This window comes from Aristolochia californica, unplaced genomic scaffold, assembly GCF_029961685.1.
Source record: "Aristolochia californica isolate CCGP_79_NKW_82.1479 unplaced genomic scaffold, dmAriCali1.0.hap1 SCAF_7, whole genome shotgun sequence".
NCBI classification, from domain to species: domain Eukaryota; kingdom Viridiplantae; phylum Streptophyta; class Magnoliopsida; order Piperales; family Aristolochiaceae; genus Aristolochia; species Aristolochia californica.
Window position 1 is genome coordinate 5,243,097 of NW_027182268.1, and position 13,073 is coordinate 5,256,169.

Genomic DNA, 13,073 nt, shown 5'->3' on the forward strand with positions numbered 1-13,073 from the left:
CTAGTCTGGGGTAGAATCTTGTACTGGACGGGCGTTTCTCTTCCCTGCGATGCGGGCGAGGCGGGGTAAGTGGCAGCTGCTTTTGGGGTCAATTGACAGATTACGGCCAAATTACGGAAGAATTGGATTTGATTTGGCGGACATTTGGATCTGTTCGGCGAATACTTGGCGTGCGATTCCAACCGTGTTAGAAGACGTACATAAACAGTGAGAAGGAAGGGAAGAGAAATGGAGGTAGAAGGAGGTGTGATGGTATTTCGCGGAATTTGCAGTTTCCAGTAATGGAATTTAGCGGAGTATTTGAATTCATTGGGAAAAATAGAGGCATTTGCATAAATTCTTTTCGCGGGATCTTGGAATTTGTCGATTTTTTAGTTTTCCCTTGTTTTGCACTCACTCACTCATGGGCTATATCTGGTCATGGCTATTGTTGTCTGATGGTACTTCAATCATCACTTCTTCTTTTTTCCCAGTTTCAACCTCTGGGAAGGCCAAAAGGCCAAAATTCGATCGCCTTCCTCGTTTTTTGCCTCTCTCTTTGTGAGCTGTTTCAAAATCTATGTAACTGCTACAAAATCGACTGGTTTGGCCTTCTCCATGAGTCAAATTCTGCTCTGCCTCTTCTTTTTCGTAGCTCACTAGCGTTGAAATACTCCCTTTTCGAAGTTCATTCTCTTTGTCCCTAAAGTAGAATGCGTTTGGGGTATAATAATCCATTAGTTATTGGATAAGATCTCATTCGATTTATCCAGTTGTATTTATCTTCTCGCATAAAATTTATTATAAATTATATAAATACCATACTTTCAATGCCCGGAGGTAAACCAAAGGCTTCTCGTGAGCTTCTGAAACATCATTGGCCTTACTGCAGAGTCTACTTTTTACTTTTTCATTTTCATTTTTATGTTGTGATGATTCGACCTATAAGGCGTCCATGATCCATCATCCACACTCTCCCCTCTCCCACTTCCTTTTCTTTTCTTTTCTTTTTTGCTTCTTTGATGATTTGATCCTTCCCCTTTCCCTCTATGGATAACAACTTCAAACAACCGGCGTAGACAAATGTGGGTTCTGTTCAAGGGATAGGGATGAGGATAAAAAAAAGCTGCTACCCCACAGTCTTTAGAAGAAAAAAAAAAAACTCCTTAAATTGGGCTCGGTATTGGGCTTAGGCTTGTAGGCACAATTGTCTGATATGTTTGATAGGTTGTGAAGCACATGGGCCAGTCTTCACGAGGTGGCAGCTGGTGTAAGTTCGTAGTCTGTACCTTCAAACCGTACCTTTTTTCTAATAAGAAACACTGTGACAGCGTGGCCTGACTTAAAGTGCGTGGCATATTAGTAAATAGAGGGGGAGCCCATCGACAAGTACACCTCCGGCGTACGTATACCCCACCAAGATTCCTTCTCCACCATTTTCTCCTGGAAAAAAACAATCTACCCGCACTCCGAGCTGGGGAAAGTGGGCCAGTGTCATTAATGTGAATTCGGAGTTAACCCCTTGTTCACGAATTAACGATATCGCCACTGGCCACTTGCATCTGGCCAGAGAGGTCGGTGTGGACCCTTGCAGATAAAAAAAAAACCCTAATCGCTGCCTCTGAAACTAAACAGCCAGTAAACAGTTTAACTCAGAAATAATGATAGGGTTTAAGTACTTGTAACAGTAATTGATCCCTGGAACGAAATCCCGGCGGCGGAGGGGAGGGAAGGAGGCAGCGGGGTCACACACAGGCTTTGGAATAGAGAAAGTGATTGGACAGTCTACAGGAGTTGTTTTGCCTTTCAGGTGATGGGGGCTTGAACTGAAATCTCAACTAACCCACCAATCAAATCCCAAAGTTAAGGATTGAAAATCCACAAAAAAACGAAGAAAGAAAAAAATTCCTTAATTAAGGAAATGAAAAGAAAAGCCAAGCCCTTCGGCTGTGGATTTCATCATTCTTTAAATGATCGAGTAGGCAATCCATCAAAGACAAGAAGGGACGCTCGGAAAAGAAAGGAGGGCACTTTAGAATTTAGATGAGCTGTGGGCTGGTGTGCATGTAGTAGTATGTAGTAGAAATTGACTGTTTCTTTTTGGGGTGAATGAGGAGGAGTTGAATCTTGAATGTTGATTCAGTACTTGCAATTTTCCCAAAGCTTCAATGGGTTTCAATTCCATCCACTCTTTTTTCTCTCCACTAGACAACACGGGGAAAAGGATAGAGATTGAAGGGGCGAGTTGAATGCATAGAATAGAGAAAAGATATTGATAATTGAAGCATATAATAAGCAAAGGCCTTTTAAAGAAAATCCCAAAATAATTGAGAGAGATGGCAAGGGGGTTGGCCCTTGGGCACATTGCAGAAGTAGATCGAGAAAGTAGAGAGAGAGAGAGAGTAAATAGAGAATCCCAATGCAGGGAGAGAGACAGCAGAGTGGAGTCTAGAGGGGAGCCCCCCAAATAGAATAAATAACTTCCGCCTTTCATTTCTCTCCATGCCTTCCCTTCACTCTTGGCTTTGGACTCTCCTCCTGAGAAAAAGAAAAGAAAAGATCTGGCGTGAGATTGCAGTACTCTGCGGGCTGTTTCTTGTTTCTGATTCAGAAATGGAGGTTCTTGAGGCGTTAGATTGATGGCTCTGACGTGTTTGGGTCATCGGATTGGAGACCAACGGTCAGAGATGTCGGAGGGTTTCGAATAAATGCTGTGCCTCCTATTTTAATTATTATTTTCTGGGTTTCGAGGTTTTGGTCTGTGATTCGGATATGAGGAGCTGAGATTTGATCGGAGCAAGGGAGGAGATGAGAGAGGAGAGGTCGGATATGTCCGAGGATGACGAGAGGGGAGGCGGCAGCGGGAGCACCGGATCTACCAGGACCCGCGAGGGCGAGTCACCGTCTGTCTCTGCCCCCTGCCCCGATCAGGTCCTCGAGAACGTTCTCGAGAGCGTGCTCTGCTTCCTCACCTCCCGCCGGGACCGCAACGCAGCTTCCCTCGTCTGCAAATCGTGGTACCACACCGAGGCGCTCACCCGCTCGGAGCTCTTCATTGGCAACTGCTATGCTGTCTCGCCGCAGAGAGCGATCGAGCGCTTCACCGGCGTCCAGGCTGTGGTGCTCAAGGGCAAGCCCAGATTTGCTGACTTCGACCTAGTCCCCGAAAAGTGGGGAGCCTTCTTCCGCCCATGGGCTGTTGCTATGGGAGCCGCATACCCGCGCCTGGAGAACCTCTGCTTGAAAAGGATGAGGGTCACAAATGAAGATCTCTCTATAGTCGCGCGCTCGTTGCCCATGTTTAAGGAGCTTGTGCTCATCTGCTGTGATGGCTTTGGAACGATTGGTCTCGCGGAGGTGGCTAGCACGTGCAGGTGAGTGTTGAGCGCTTGAACTACTGTCGTTCTGAAGCTTTTTTGGATTGCTATAGATTTAGTTTGTATTCTCTATGTTTTTGGAGGTTGCATGTGGAAGAAAATTCAAAATATTAAATTTGAGGTGTTTTTTTTTTTTTCTTCCTGGATCCATGAAATGGGGAAGCAGATCTTCCAGTATCTGCGTGGGTAAATATTGGATTTGTTGCTCTTACTGAGACATTATCTGATCAACATGGTCATAGGTAATTCCTTGGTTTATAACATTTTGGAAACATGTCTTTTTTTGGTAGTTTTTCGTTTTTCTTTGACCCATTTATGTGGTGGACATGATCGTGGACCATTTTATATTTCAACACTTTTATGGATGAACAAATCCGAAAAATGAGAATGTAGGATCTTGTCTCTGCCTCTTAACCATTTCCGTACTTTGAATTGGGGAAACTTAGTGATGGTATGGGATTTCATTTGGACTTCAATGCCAAGTGACACGGTTCACAGCCTGTAGATTTTTCACCCTCTTGTCCCGATTCCTGGATTCGGATGTGCTGTGAGTATATGCCTCATAAACTATGCCATAGTAACTCGAGATAAAAGAAAGAATACTAAAGTTAAGATTGTGACCTTTTCTTTTATCCTGGGGAATGTCTGAATGTTCTCTTTTAGTTTCTAAACTCCACTTTGTTTTGTCCAACTTTTGCAAGTGTGAGCATGTCTAGATTTCTCCCCACTTGCTAAGCATCAAGACATTGTTGGTTTTTGCCCCTCTAATATCATTGTTTTTCTTCGAAATAATGCTGTAGGCAGCTCCGAGTGCTTGATTTGAGTGAATCTGTAATCACAGATGAGGATGTGGACTGGATCTCCTGTTTCCCTGAGACTACAGCATGCCTTGAATCGCTCACATTTGATTGTGTTGAGTCAGAAGTGAATTTTGAATCACTTGAGAGGCTGGTTGCTCGCTCTCCCATGTTAAAGAAACTGAGATTGAATCAGCAAATCTCTGTAGGGCAGCTGCAAAGATTGATGCTCCAAGCCCCACATCTGACACATCTTGGGACAGGTTCTTTTAGATCAGCTGACCCTGGGCAGGAAGACCAGCAAGAAGTGGATCTCTCTACTGCTTTTTCTACTTGCAAAGCTATAACCTCTCTGTCGGGGTTTAGGGATATCTTACCAGATTATTTGCCTGCAATTACTCCAGTTTGTGCAAACCTCACATCACTTAATTTCAGCTATGCAAATATCAACAGCGACCAGATCAGATCTGTAATTCTCCACTGCCATAAGCTCCAGAAGTTCTGGGTATGTTGTTTGTTTTCTTTACTGATCTGCCATGTTGATGCTCCTTGGATTTGTTTAATAGTTGCATGTCTATGTTCTTGATGTTGGCAGTGACATGTTTCTTTTATCATTTTTCATGTTTAGTGGATAAAAAAATGAACGGTTGGGGGGAGGGAGTTTCAAGTGCAAGGTCTTGTGTTCAAGTCTCACTAGGGGATCAGGAGGGTGTGTGTGTGTATGTGTATGTGTTGGTAGTAGTCAACTTTCAAAAAAAAAAAAAAATTGATGTTGAATTATGGCACCAAAGGCCTAATGCCCACTTTAAGAAGCAGATTTAGCAACCAGTTTAAAAACAAAAGTTCTTTTTTAAATAAAACATACGACTATGACATTGATTATCATATGATATATTAAATATTTCTATTTTTGTAGGATCTCTCATTAATATCTGATTTAATGAATCCTGTTTGAATGCCCTTGATCCAATGCTCAACAATACTTTGCTCTTATCCAACATTGCATTCACTTTGATTCGAAACCTACTATGTCTGAAAAGACTTAGCATAACAAAAACTCTGGTTGCTCCAGGCTCTTGATTCAATACGTGATGAAGGGCTGCAAGCTGTGGCCTCAACTTGCATGGACTTGCGTGAGCTTCGAGTTTTTCCTATGGATGCCCGTGAGGACAGTGATGCCTTAGTGTCTGAAGTAGGGCTGATCGCAATCTCCAAGGGCTGCAAGAAGCTCAGATCAATTCTTTATTTCTGCCAGCATATGACCAATGCGGCAGTCATTACCATGTCCATGAATTGTCCGGAGCTAGTTGTGTTCCGTCTCTGTATTATGGGCCGACACCAGCCTGATCACTTAACAGATCAGCCTATGGATGAAGGTTTTGGAGCTATAGTTATGAACTGCAAGAAACTCACAAGACTATCTATTTCTGGTCTACTCACTGATAAGGCCTTTGCATACATAGGAAAGTATGGAAAGTTGGTGCGCACACTGTCAGTTGCTTTTGCTGGGGAAACTGACAATGCCTTGAGGTATGTGCTAGAAGGTTGCGCTAACTTGCAGAAGCTCGAGATTAGAGATTGCCCATTTGGAGATGAAGGGTTGCTCTCCGGATTGCACCATTATTACAACATGAGATTCTTGTGGATGTCTTCTTGTAAGCTATCACTCAGAGGTTGCAAGGAGGTGGCTCGGAGGTTGCCCCAATTGGTCGTAGAAGTGATTGAAGAGGAGGTTGATGATGATTTGGTATCAAAAACAGCTGAAGATGATGATAATGATTTGGTGGAGAAATTATACATGTACCGATCTCTTGCAGGGCCCAGGAAGGATGCCCCTAAATTTGTGAAGATCTTGTAGTTTCGTTTTTACCACTTAGGGAGAGATGTTACAACCATATATGCATGGTTATCTAAAAGTGAATTCTGAATGAACCTCTAATGTGGTGAAAGTGGATTACTGGTCAGGAGAGGGCCTCTGCTCCTTGTCCCTGTTGGTGAAGCCACACGCCTAATTGTTTTTCAGGTTTGGGCTGTTGGTGTCATTTATCCACTTCGACATGGGCATCTCTGTTATAGTGGTGCATTTCCCTTCTAAATGATCAATCCTTCAGTTGATGGGATGGACCGGAGAATCGTAGGCCCTAATGATCATGTGATGGGGCAGATCAAGTGATGTTGGATTGGTAGGCCTTTTTAATCTTTTAATATTTCTTCCACGCTTTTCAAATCATAAAAGAAAAGCCCAAGGCTGGGCTTCCCTCAGACTTTGGGGGTAGGTATCTGCTACTTAAAATCTCAAGACCAGAAGAGTTGTAGATCTCTCATATCCAAAATTGGTTAAATTTGCCTGGGCAAGAGGTGTAAACGGCTCTCCAAGCATCATGAAATTAAATTCCCAAGTCAGAGATTCATGAAGTGGAAAACTGTTCTTTCTTACCCTTTGTAGCCTCAAGTTAGTCACCTTTCTTCGAATTGTAGATGATTTTTATCTGGTGCTGTGATTGTTTGAACAACACAAAATGTTCCACAAATTGTTGTAGGAATTGAAAAAGGAAAACGAGGAAAGCAGCCTGTTGTTATTATGCCTTGTTCCCTTTTAGTGTTCTTTATGCTTCTCGAGTATATAATCTTAAAATAAGTGCATGGAGTCGATATCAATTCATACCCACTTGCATTCTTCCTAATTATTGCTGATCCAATGCATCTCACTGACTGGAGAAAAAATCATCTCTGCTCTGTCTCTCTCTCTCTCTCTCTCTCTTGCTTGCATGAGAAGGTAGATGAACCATCCACTCAAAGACTTCGTTATGTATGTAGATAAGCTTAGTTGTTGGGTCAGTCATTAAAGGGAAGGCGGGAGATGTTGGGTTTTGTTATATGAAGGACAAAAGGGCTGGTTGAGTCCTCCAGATCTTATCAAGAATGCTTACGGAGCAACAGTGAAGTGATGACCAAGGCTAGAGGAGCACCTCAGCTTTTTTATCTTGAGCCCTTTTCCCCTTATTAATCCCCAAAAGAAACGATGGTGACTCAACAATAGCAGACTTTCAGAGGAGGAGGACGAGGCAACTCGACCAAACTGACTTCTGGGTCCTGTTGGGACCCTCTTGAGATCTGTTGTTGACGTGCATTAATGTCTAACTGCCTTCTTCCTGTTTAGGTCCACTTCTCCATCATTGTTCATCTCTTTTATGTTGCAGGATTTGCTTCTAGACGAGATGCAGAGCTTCTCTCTTCTTCACCTTCTTCACCTCTAGAACTCACCGGTGTTTGAAGCCTCTGAGTGGGTTCCACCCGCCGATCCGACTGTGGACAATTCTATTGAGCTGTCCGGACAGCATGGCTGACCATAAAATAATTGAATGCTCACGTTGCAATTAAATCTAACATTTAGTTCCACTTAGTGGACTTTTTTGGCGTGATTTGATGGACGACTGTTTGAGCCAGTTTCCACCGCCACTTCTCTGCCATTGGTGCTGAGATTTGAGGGATGACGCTGATTACTTGTTTGCTTCTTAAAAGGAGTCCAACGAGAACAAACCCTGTATATTTTAATGAAAAGCGGAGCTGGAAATTTAAAGCCTAATAATCCCTTGTTAGTGGATCATTAAACCCAACTTGGAAAATGTCATAATCTTCACGTCACGTTGGGAGATAGAAGAAACCACTTTGGCTGTGCACGCTCTGGTCAAAACGTATCACTCAAGAGTCGCATTGGCGTAAGCCAGCAGAAGTATAGAGAACTCAGACAAGCGTTTCGAGTGACAATCAACTTATCAGAAGAAGACTTTAAGGTGGCTACATCGAGTACCTAATAAGCTTATCCTCGAGGCTATGATTTGGGCATCCATTTCCAGCTGAAGACGACGTCTGCTGATAACCAGGTCTGAGTTTTAGCGAAATGGCTGATGCTTCGGCCGGCGGTCGGTTCGATGTGGATAATGAACACAGACTGGGAGTGTTGAAAATATGATGCAGAGGATTGAATTTCTGTCAGCAATCGCTCCTTCTAATCAATCGGCTCAGTCTCCTTCAAACTTAATAGATGCTAAAGAATTCAAAGTTGGCCCAGATTTTCAGTGTACCAAGCTGGTTCCTGATACCGGGTCACTGAACCATGCATGGAACTCATTAAGGCGAGGGGAAGGGAAGGCGTTCCCTTTCACGCCCTCTTGTTAGTAGGGGGAGCTGCCCTTAACATTTTGGGAGTTTATCGTCTACCTTGGACTCACTCTCCTATAAACTCAAACAGAAGTGGTAAGCCCTTCTGTTGTCAACCTCCACTTGTAGCTTCCACTCTCGGCCATGAATGGATTGATCAACCTAAGACTGCGCAAATTTTGTAGCCACTTGTTAGCATCGCCACCATGGAGTGTAGCAAAAGAGTGGCAGGGACCATTCCTGAGGTGGGTCACCACTAAGTGATGGACTGAGTGGAGGCCCTTCGTTCTCGATGTTGTGAGGCATTTGCAGGCTTCATAAAGTTTCAAAGGTAAGACTGGGAACAAAAGCAGACCATTACATGAACTGCCAGTACATATCAATAGCTTGAATTACTCTCTTGACTAGGTTTAGTCCATTGCTTTGCTTGGTGGAACTCTATATTCTGATTTCTGTGATTGCTCACTAAGGGAAGGGAGCAGAGGAAACGAACTGATGTGAAAATGATATTCTGTAGGACCGAAGCACATTAAGAAACAAAGTTCAGTGATATGCAGTTTCAGTTTTGTATTCGAGAAAATCATTCTGGTTTCTGGTTTTCCAATCGCTGTTTGATGAAGTTTCATCTAAAGAGTGCTTCCGTTGTGCTTTAATTAAATGAACAGAAAGGCAATACGCTTTTTCTCCATTTGAACAAGGACTGTAGTCTTAAATATCTGAAAGCATTTGCTGACAAGATAATAAAAATGAAGAATGGGGTGACTACCCTATCTTAATCCAACCTGGAATATCCAGAAAGCTCCAACCAGATGTGGAGATCAACATTTAACACAGCTTTTCAAAATAGTCCAAGTGGGGTCCAATCATCGTTCCACCCACTTTTAGAAAGAAGACATGCAGGTATGCAAAACCATTATAGCCTTTTATGTATCTGTTGTGAACCAAACCTGCTTGGGTGTTTCACATCATCATCATCTTCTTCTTCTTCTCTTCGTCTTCTTCGTTTTTCTAATCGTAAGTAGCGTGTGAATGTTTTCTTCTTCTTCTTCTAATGGTAAGTAGCGTGTGAATGTTTCTTCACTAGCTGGATTGTTCATTTCAACCATTCTCCTCTTTCATCTGGGGAAAAGCTGAAACTGCAGCAGGTTATCCACCTGTTTGTGTCTAGTCTCCTTCCGAGAAACTTTCAATAAAGCAGGATATGTTTTTAAAAAGGTCAAAAGAAGACTGGAACACAATCTAGAGGCTTCACTAAGGCTAGGATTGTTTTCCTGTTGGATTAGGCCACTGGTGATTTGACATGAGTGCTTATTTGCCAGAACCTGCATTATTTGCCCAAGAGCGGCCATTGACATAGAGATTTGCTTCTTTCTTTCTTTCTTTCTTTCTTTCTTTCTTCTTGTTTGTGCTCCCCACTATATTGTATATCTTCGGTATTTTCTTAGCTAGCTGAATGCTGACAACTAGGCATGCCACCAACGGCTGGGGACGATCACAATCCACAACCATGAAATGGTCCCCTACGTACTCATCGCCAATTATTAGAGATGAGAACAGATATAAACTGAGAGCAGCCATCATGAGACTCTGGCCGAAACTGGAACTTATGGCCAGTAGAAGAGGAAATCTTTCCGATGGCTCCCACAGGAAACTTGAAGCTGCCACAGAATCATGATCCCCATTTCACTGGGCTGTTTTTGACCATTCTTCTGCAATTTATCCTCCACGTTCACAGGCAATTTTTTTTGCAGTAGAGATTTGGTAGTGATTGGTTGCCCTGAAAATCTAATCAGACTCCTAAATCAGATCATTGAACCAGCAAATGACTCCTAGTTTTTAGGAACAATGAGCCTACAGTTTTCCCGACCCTGATCATTGAGCTCAAGAGCAAAGTAGTTCTTCATCAAGTGATGCATGGTTCAGCAAAGGGAAACACCGCAGACGAAGGAACCCAGTTATAGAAGCCAGCATCATCTGAGCTAGCAGTATGTACCATAGATTTACCATGAGAGTTTGCTTATATGAGACGTGGGTCGCTCTGGGACATAATGAGCTGTGGAGATCGGTAATCAAATACTTTCACATTTAACACAAATTTTGATATGTTAAAATACAAGTTTAAGGGTATTTTGATTATTTTTTATATTTTTTATATTATATTTTTCTCTTGTAGTATGGCTATTAGATAGAGAATATCTTATTTTATCTCTAGTTAAATTTTTATTTAATTTAGACATGTATTTTAGGAGATGTAATGTAGAGTATTGAGGGGCATTTTTATCCTTTTATAAATTGTCACTTAAACCCTGATTATAAAGAAGCAGGAAGGGCCTTTCTGGCTCGGATTCTAAGGCAGCAAAGCTACCCTTCTTCTAAAAATCTTTTTTCTTTTCTATTTTCTCCCCAAATCACTTCTTTTTCATGGTATCAATAATGCAAGTCTTGGGTAAGTTTCTTTCGATTTTGTAGATTTCTCTCCATTTTCAGCAATTTCCTTAAAGGTTTTTCCCAAATTTTTGGACTGGTACAGTAAAAATTTCCTTTTTTTCTTTTTTCTGCTTATCTTATCCTACTAGCTAATGATTACTACATCTATTTGATTGAATGTTGGGATTTAGAAGTATTTTATAATCCCAATTTGAGAAAATTTCTCAAATATGCCTGCATCATCAACCTAATATTTGCGTCATCATCCATATTGCCTACGTTATCCTAATTTCTTCCAATCATTAATTTATGGTCTCAAATGCTAGAATTGATCATTATTGGTTTTAAATTGAATGAATTGGGTGCTATATTGCCCTAATTGAATCTGGTGTGGGACCTACTTGACTACGCAAATATAGAAATTTGGGGAAAGTGCTTACACTTTAGTGTACTGAATTGTGATATTTAATGGTTGATTCTAGCACACAGGTTGTTGTCCATAGGACTGTTGAGAGCTCAGATGTGAAATTCTCTCAGTCTATTCAGATAAGTACGATCTGGATGAATGGATCGAATTATGTAAACAGGTCTAGATTAGTTTTGATGTATTTGAGGACCGGAAGAAAGGCAAAATATATAAATGATGATCCCCCGGTACCTGTTACTGAAGATTGGGAGGCAGAAGATAATTTAGTAATAACCTAGTTGGTCAACAATATGGAATCCAGATTTAGAGATCAAATTTTGAGTTGCAGTACTGCTAAGGCAATGTGGACTACATTAGTTTTCCTTTTTATCTCAAGAAAGTAATTTATCAAGGATCTATGAATTAAATGTGAAGTTCTTTAATATGAAGTGTGGAGATAGATTAGTGACAAATTATTTCACTGAGATGAGGGGCGTACTACATGAGATTAATACATTACACCCTTCTACTATGAATGTTAAAGACATTCATAAGAAAGAAAATCAGATTCAAGTAGCCCGCTTTTTGGATGGTTTGGGGCATGAGTATGTTGCTATTAAAGCCCGCTTTTTGGATGGTTTGGGGATTGAGTATGTTGCTATTAAAGCCCGCTTTTTGGATGGTTTGGGGCATGAGTATGTTGCTATTAAAGCCCAGTTGTTGGTCAATGAGGATGTGACCACTCTTGAGCAAACCTTTAATAAAGTTTTTCGAGCTGAAGGTACAGTTGTAAATAAGATGAGTCAGATGGAGCCCTCTCGGAATCAGCTGCTTTTAACCTTCAATCTTCTACTGGTAAGTTTGATGGTCAGTTTCATGGGTGTAATAATAGAGGTAGAGGTCGATCTTACATAACTCATTGTCGTGGACGAAATGATCGGGGGGATCGGAAATGTGTTTATTGTGGTAGGACTAATCATACTTCTGAGAAATGTTGTGACAAATTTGGTAAACTTACTTGGGCCAACTTTATAGTGACAGATAAAGACGCCTCCTCACACACTGGATCCTATGAAGAAATTCAACAGTTATTACAATGATTGGGTTAACTGACTGCTTCATCTACTGTTTCTCAGAGTAGGGGTGGCATCGAACCGAGCCGGTTTGCAAGTAGCTCGAGCTCGGCTCGGTTCGGTTCGAATAAACCCAATCTCAAATCAAATTCGTAATTGGGTTTTTACTCGTTTAGGGGGGTTAGTGCATATGACTCAGGACATGATCTTCATGCGTATTATGCAGTTCATGTCCTGATGTCGTTAGGGAGCGCCAAAATTCATGTCATGTACATGAGCATACATGACTCAAGAGTTCATGTCTCAAGAGTAAAGGGCGGAAAGTGTTTTCTGCCAGATTTTGAGAATCATCTACATGACTCTCGTGCGGACTCTCTCTGGCTCAGACTGTTCCCGCACCTCGCTCTTGTTCCCACAACCCCGCTGTCGTCTCCCTGAAGCTCGAGCTCTCTGCTCCCTCTCTCGTCTCCGTCGTCCCTCTCTGGTCTCCCTCTCTACTGCCTCCATCTCTCGCTACAAACGTTCTTCCGGCGTTTTTCTCTTTCTCAGACTCGCTCTCCCTCTGAACCTCCCGCTCGCTTCTCTCTCTCTCTTATCTCTCTGTCTCTTCTCCCTTTCGACATCTCACTCCCTTCTCCCTCACGCTATCATTTTTTCCCCCAAAAGACCTTCCAATTTCTTGCGATTTCCCCTATTTCAGTTTCGTTTTTCTTCGATTTTGACATTTGGACTTCTCGACCTCCCTCTTTTCTCCCTCTCTGCGTACCGTCGGAGCGCCGCCTCTATCGGCGTTGCCCGTCGCCGTTGCCCACTGGCCCGTCGCCGTTGCCCGCTGGCTCGCCCCTAAGGAAGA

The 13,073-nt window shown here is 42.3% G+C and overlaps 1 protein-coding gene across 1 annotated transcript; it reads left to right on the forward strand.

Moving 5' to 3' along the window:
* The first annotated feature begins 2,111 nt into the window (after positions 1-2,111).
* Positions 2,112-6,589, forward strand: LOC137936909 (transport inhibitor response 1-like protein). The gene is made up of 3 exons (XM_068781874.1): positions 2,112-3,353; positions 4,157-4,658; positions 5,226-6,589. The coding sequence occupies exons 1-3, from the start codon at positions 2,788-2,790 to the stop codon at positions 6,009-6,011; spliced, it is 1,854 nt and encodes a 617-aa protein (XP_068637975.1). The 5' UTR covers positions 2,112-2,787; the 3' UTR covers positions 6,012-6,589.
* The last annotated feature ends 6,484 nt before the right edge of the window (positions 6,590-13,073 follow it).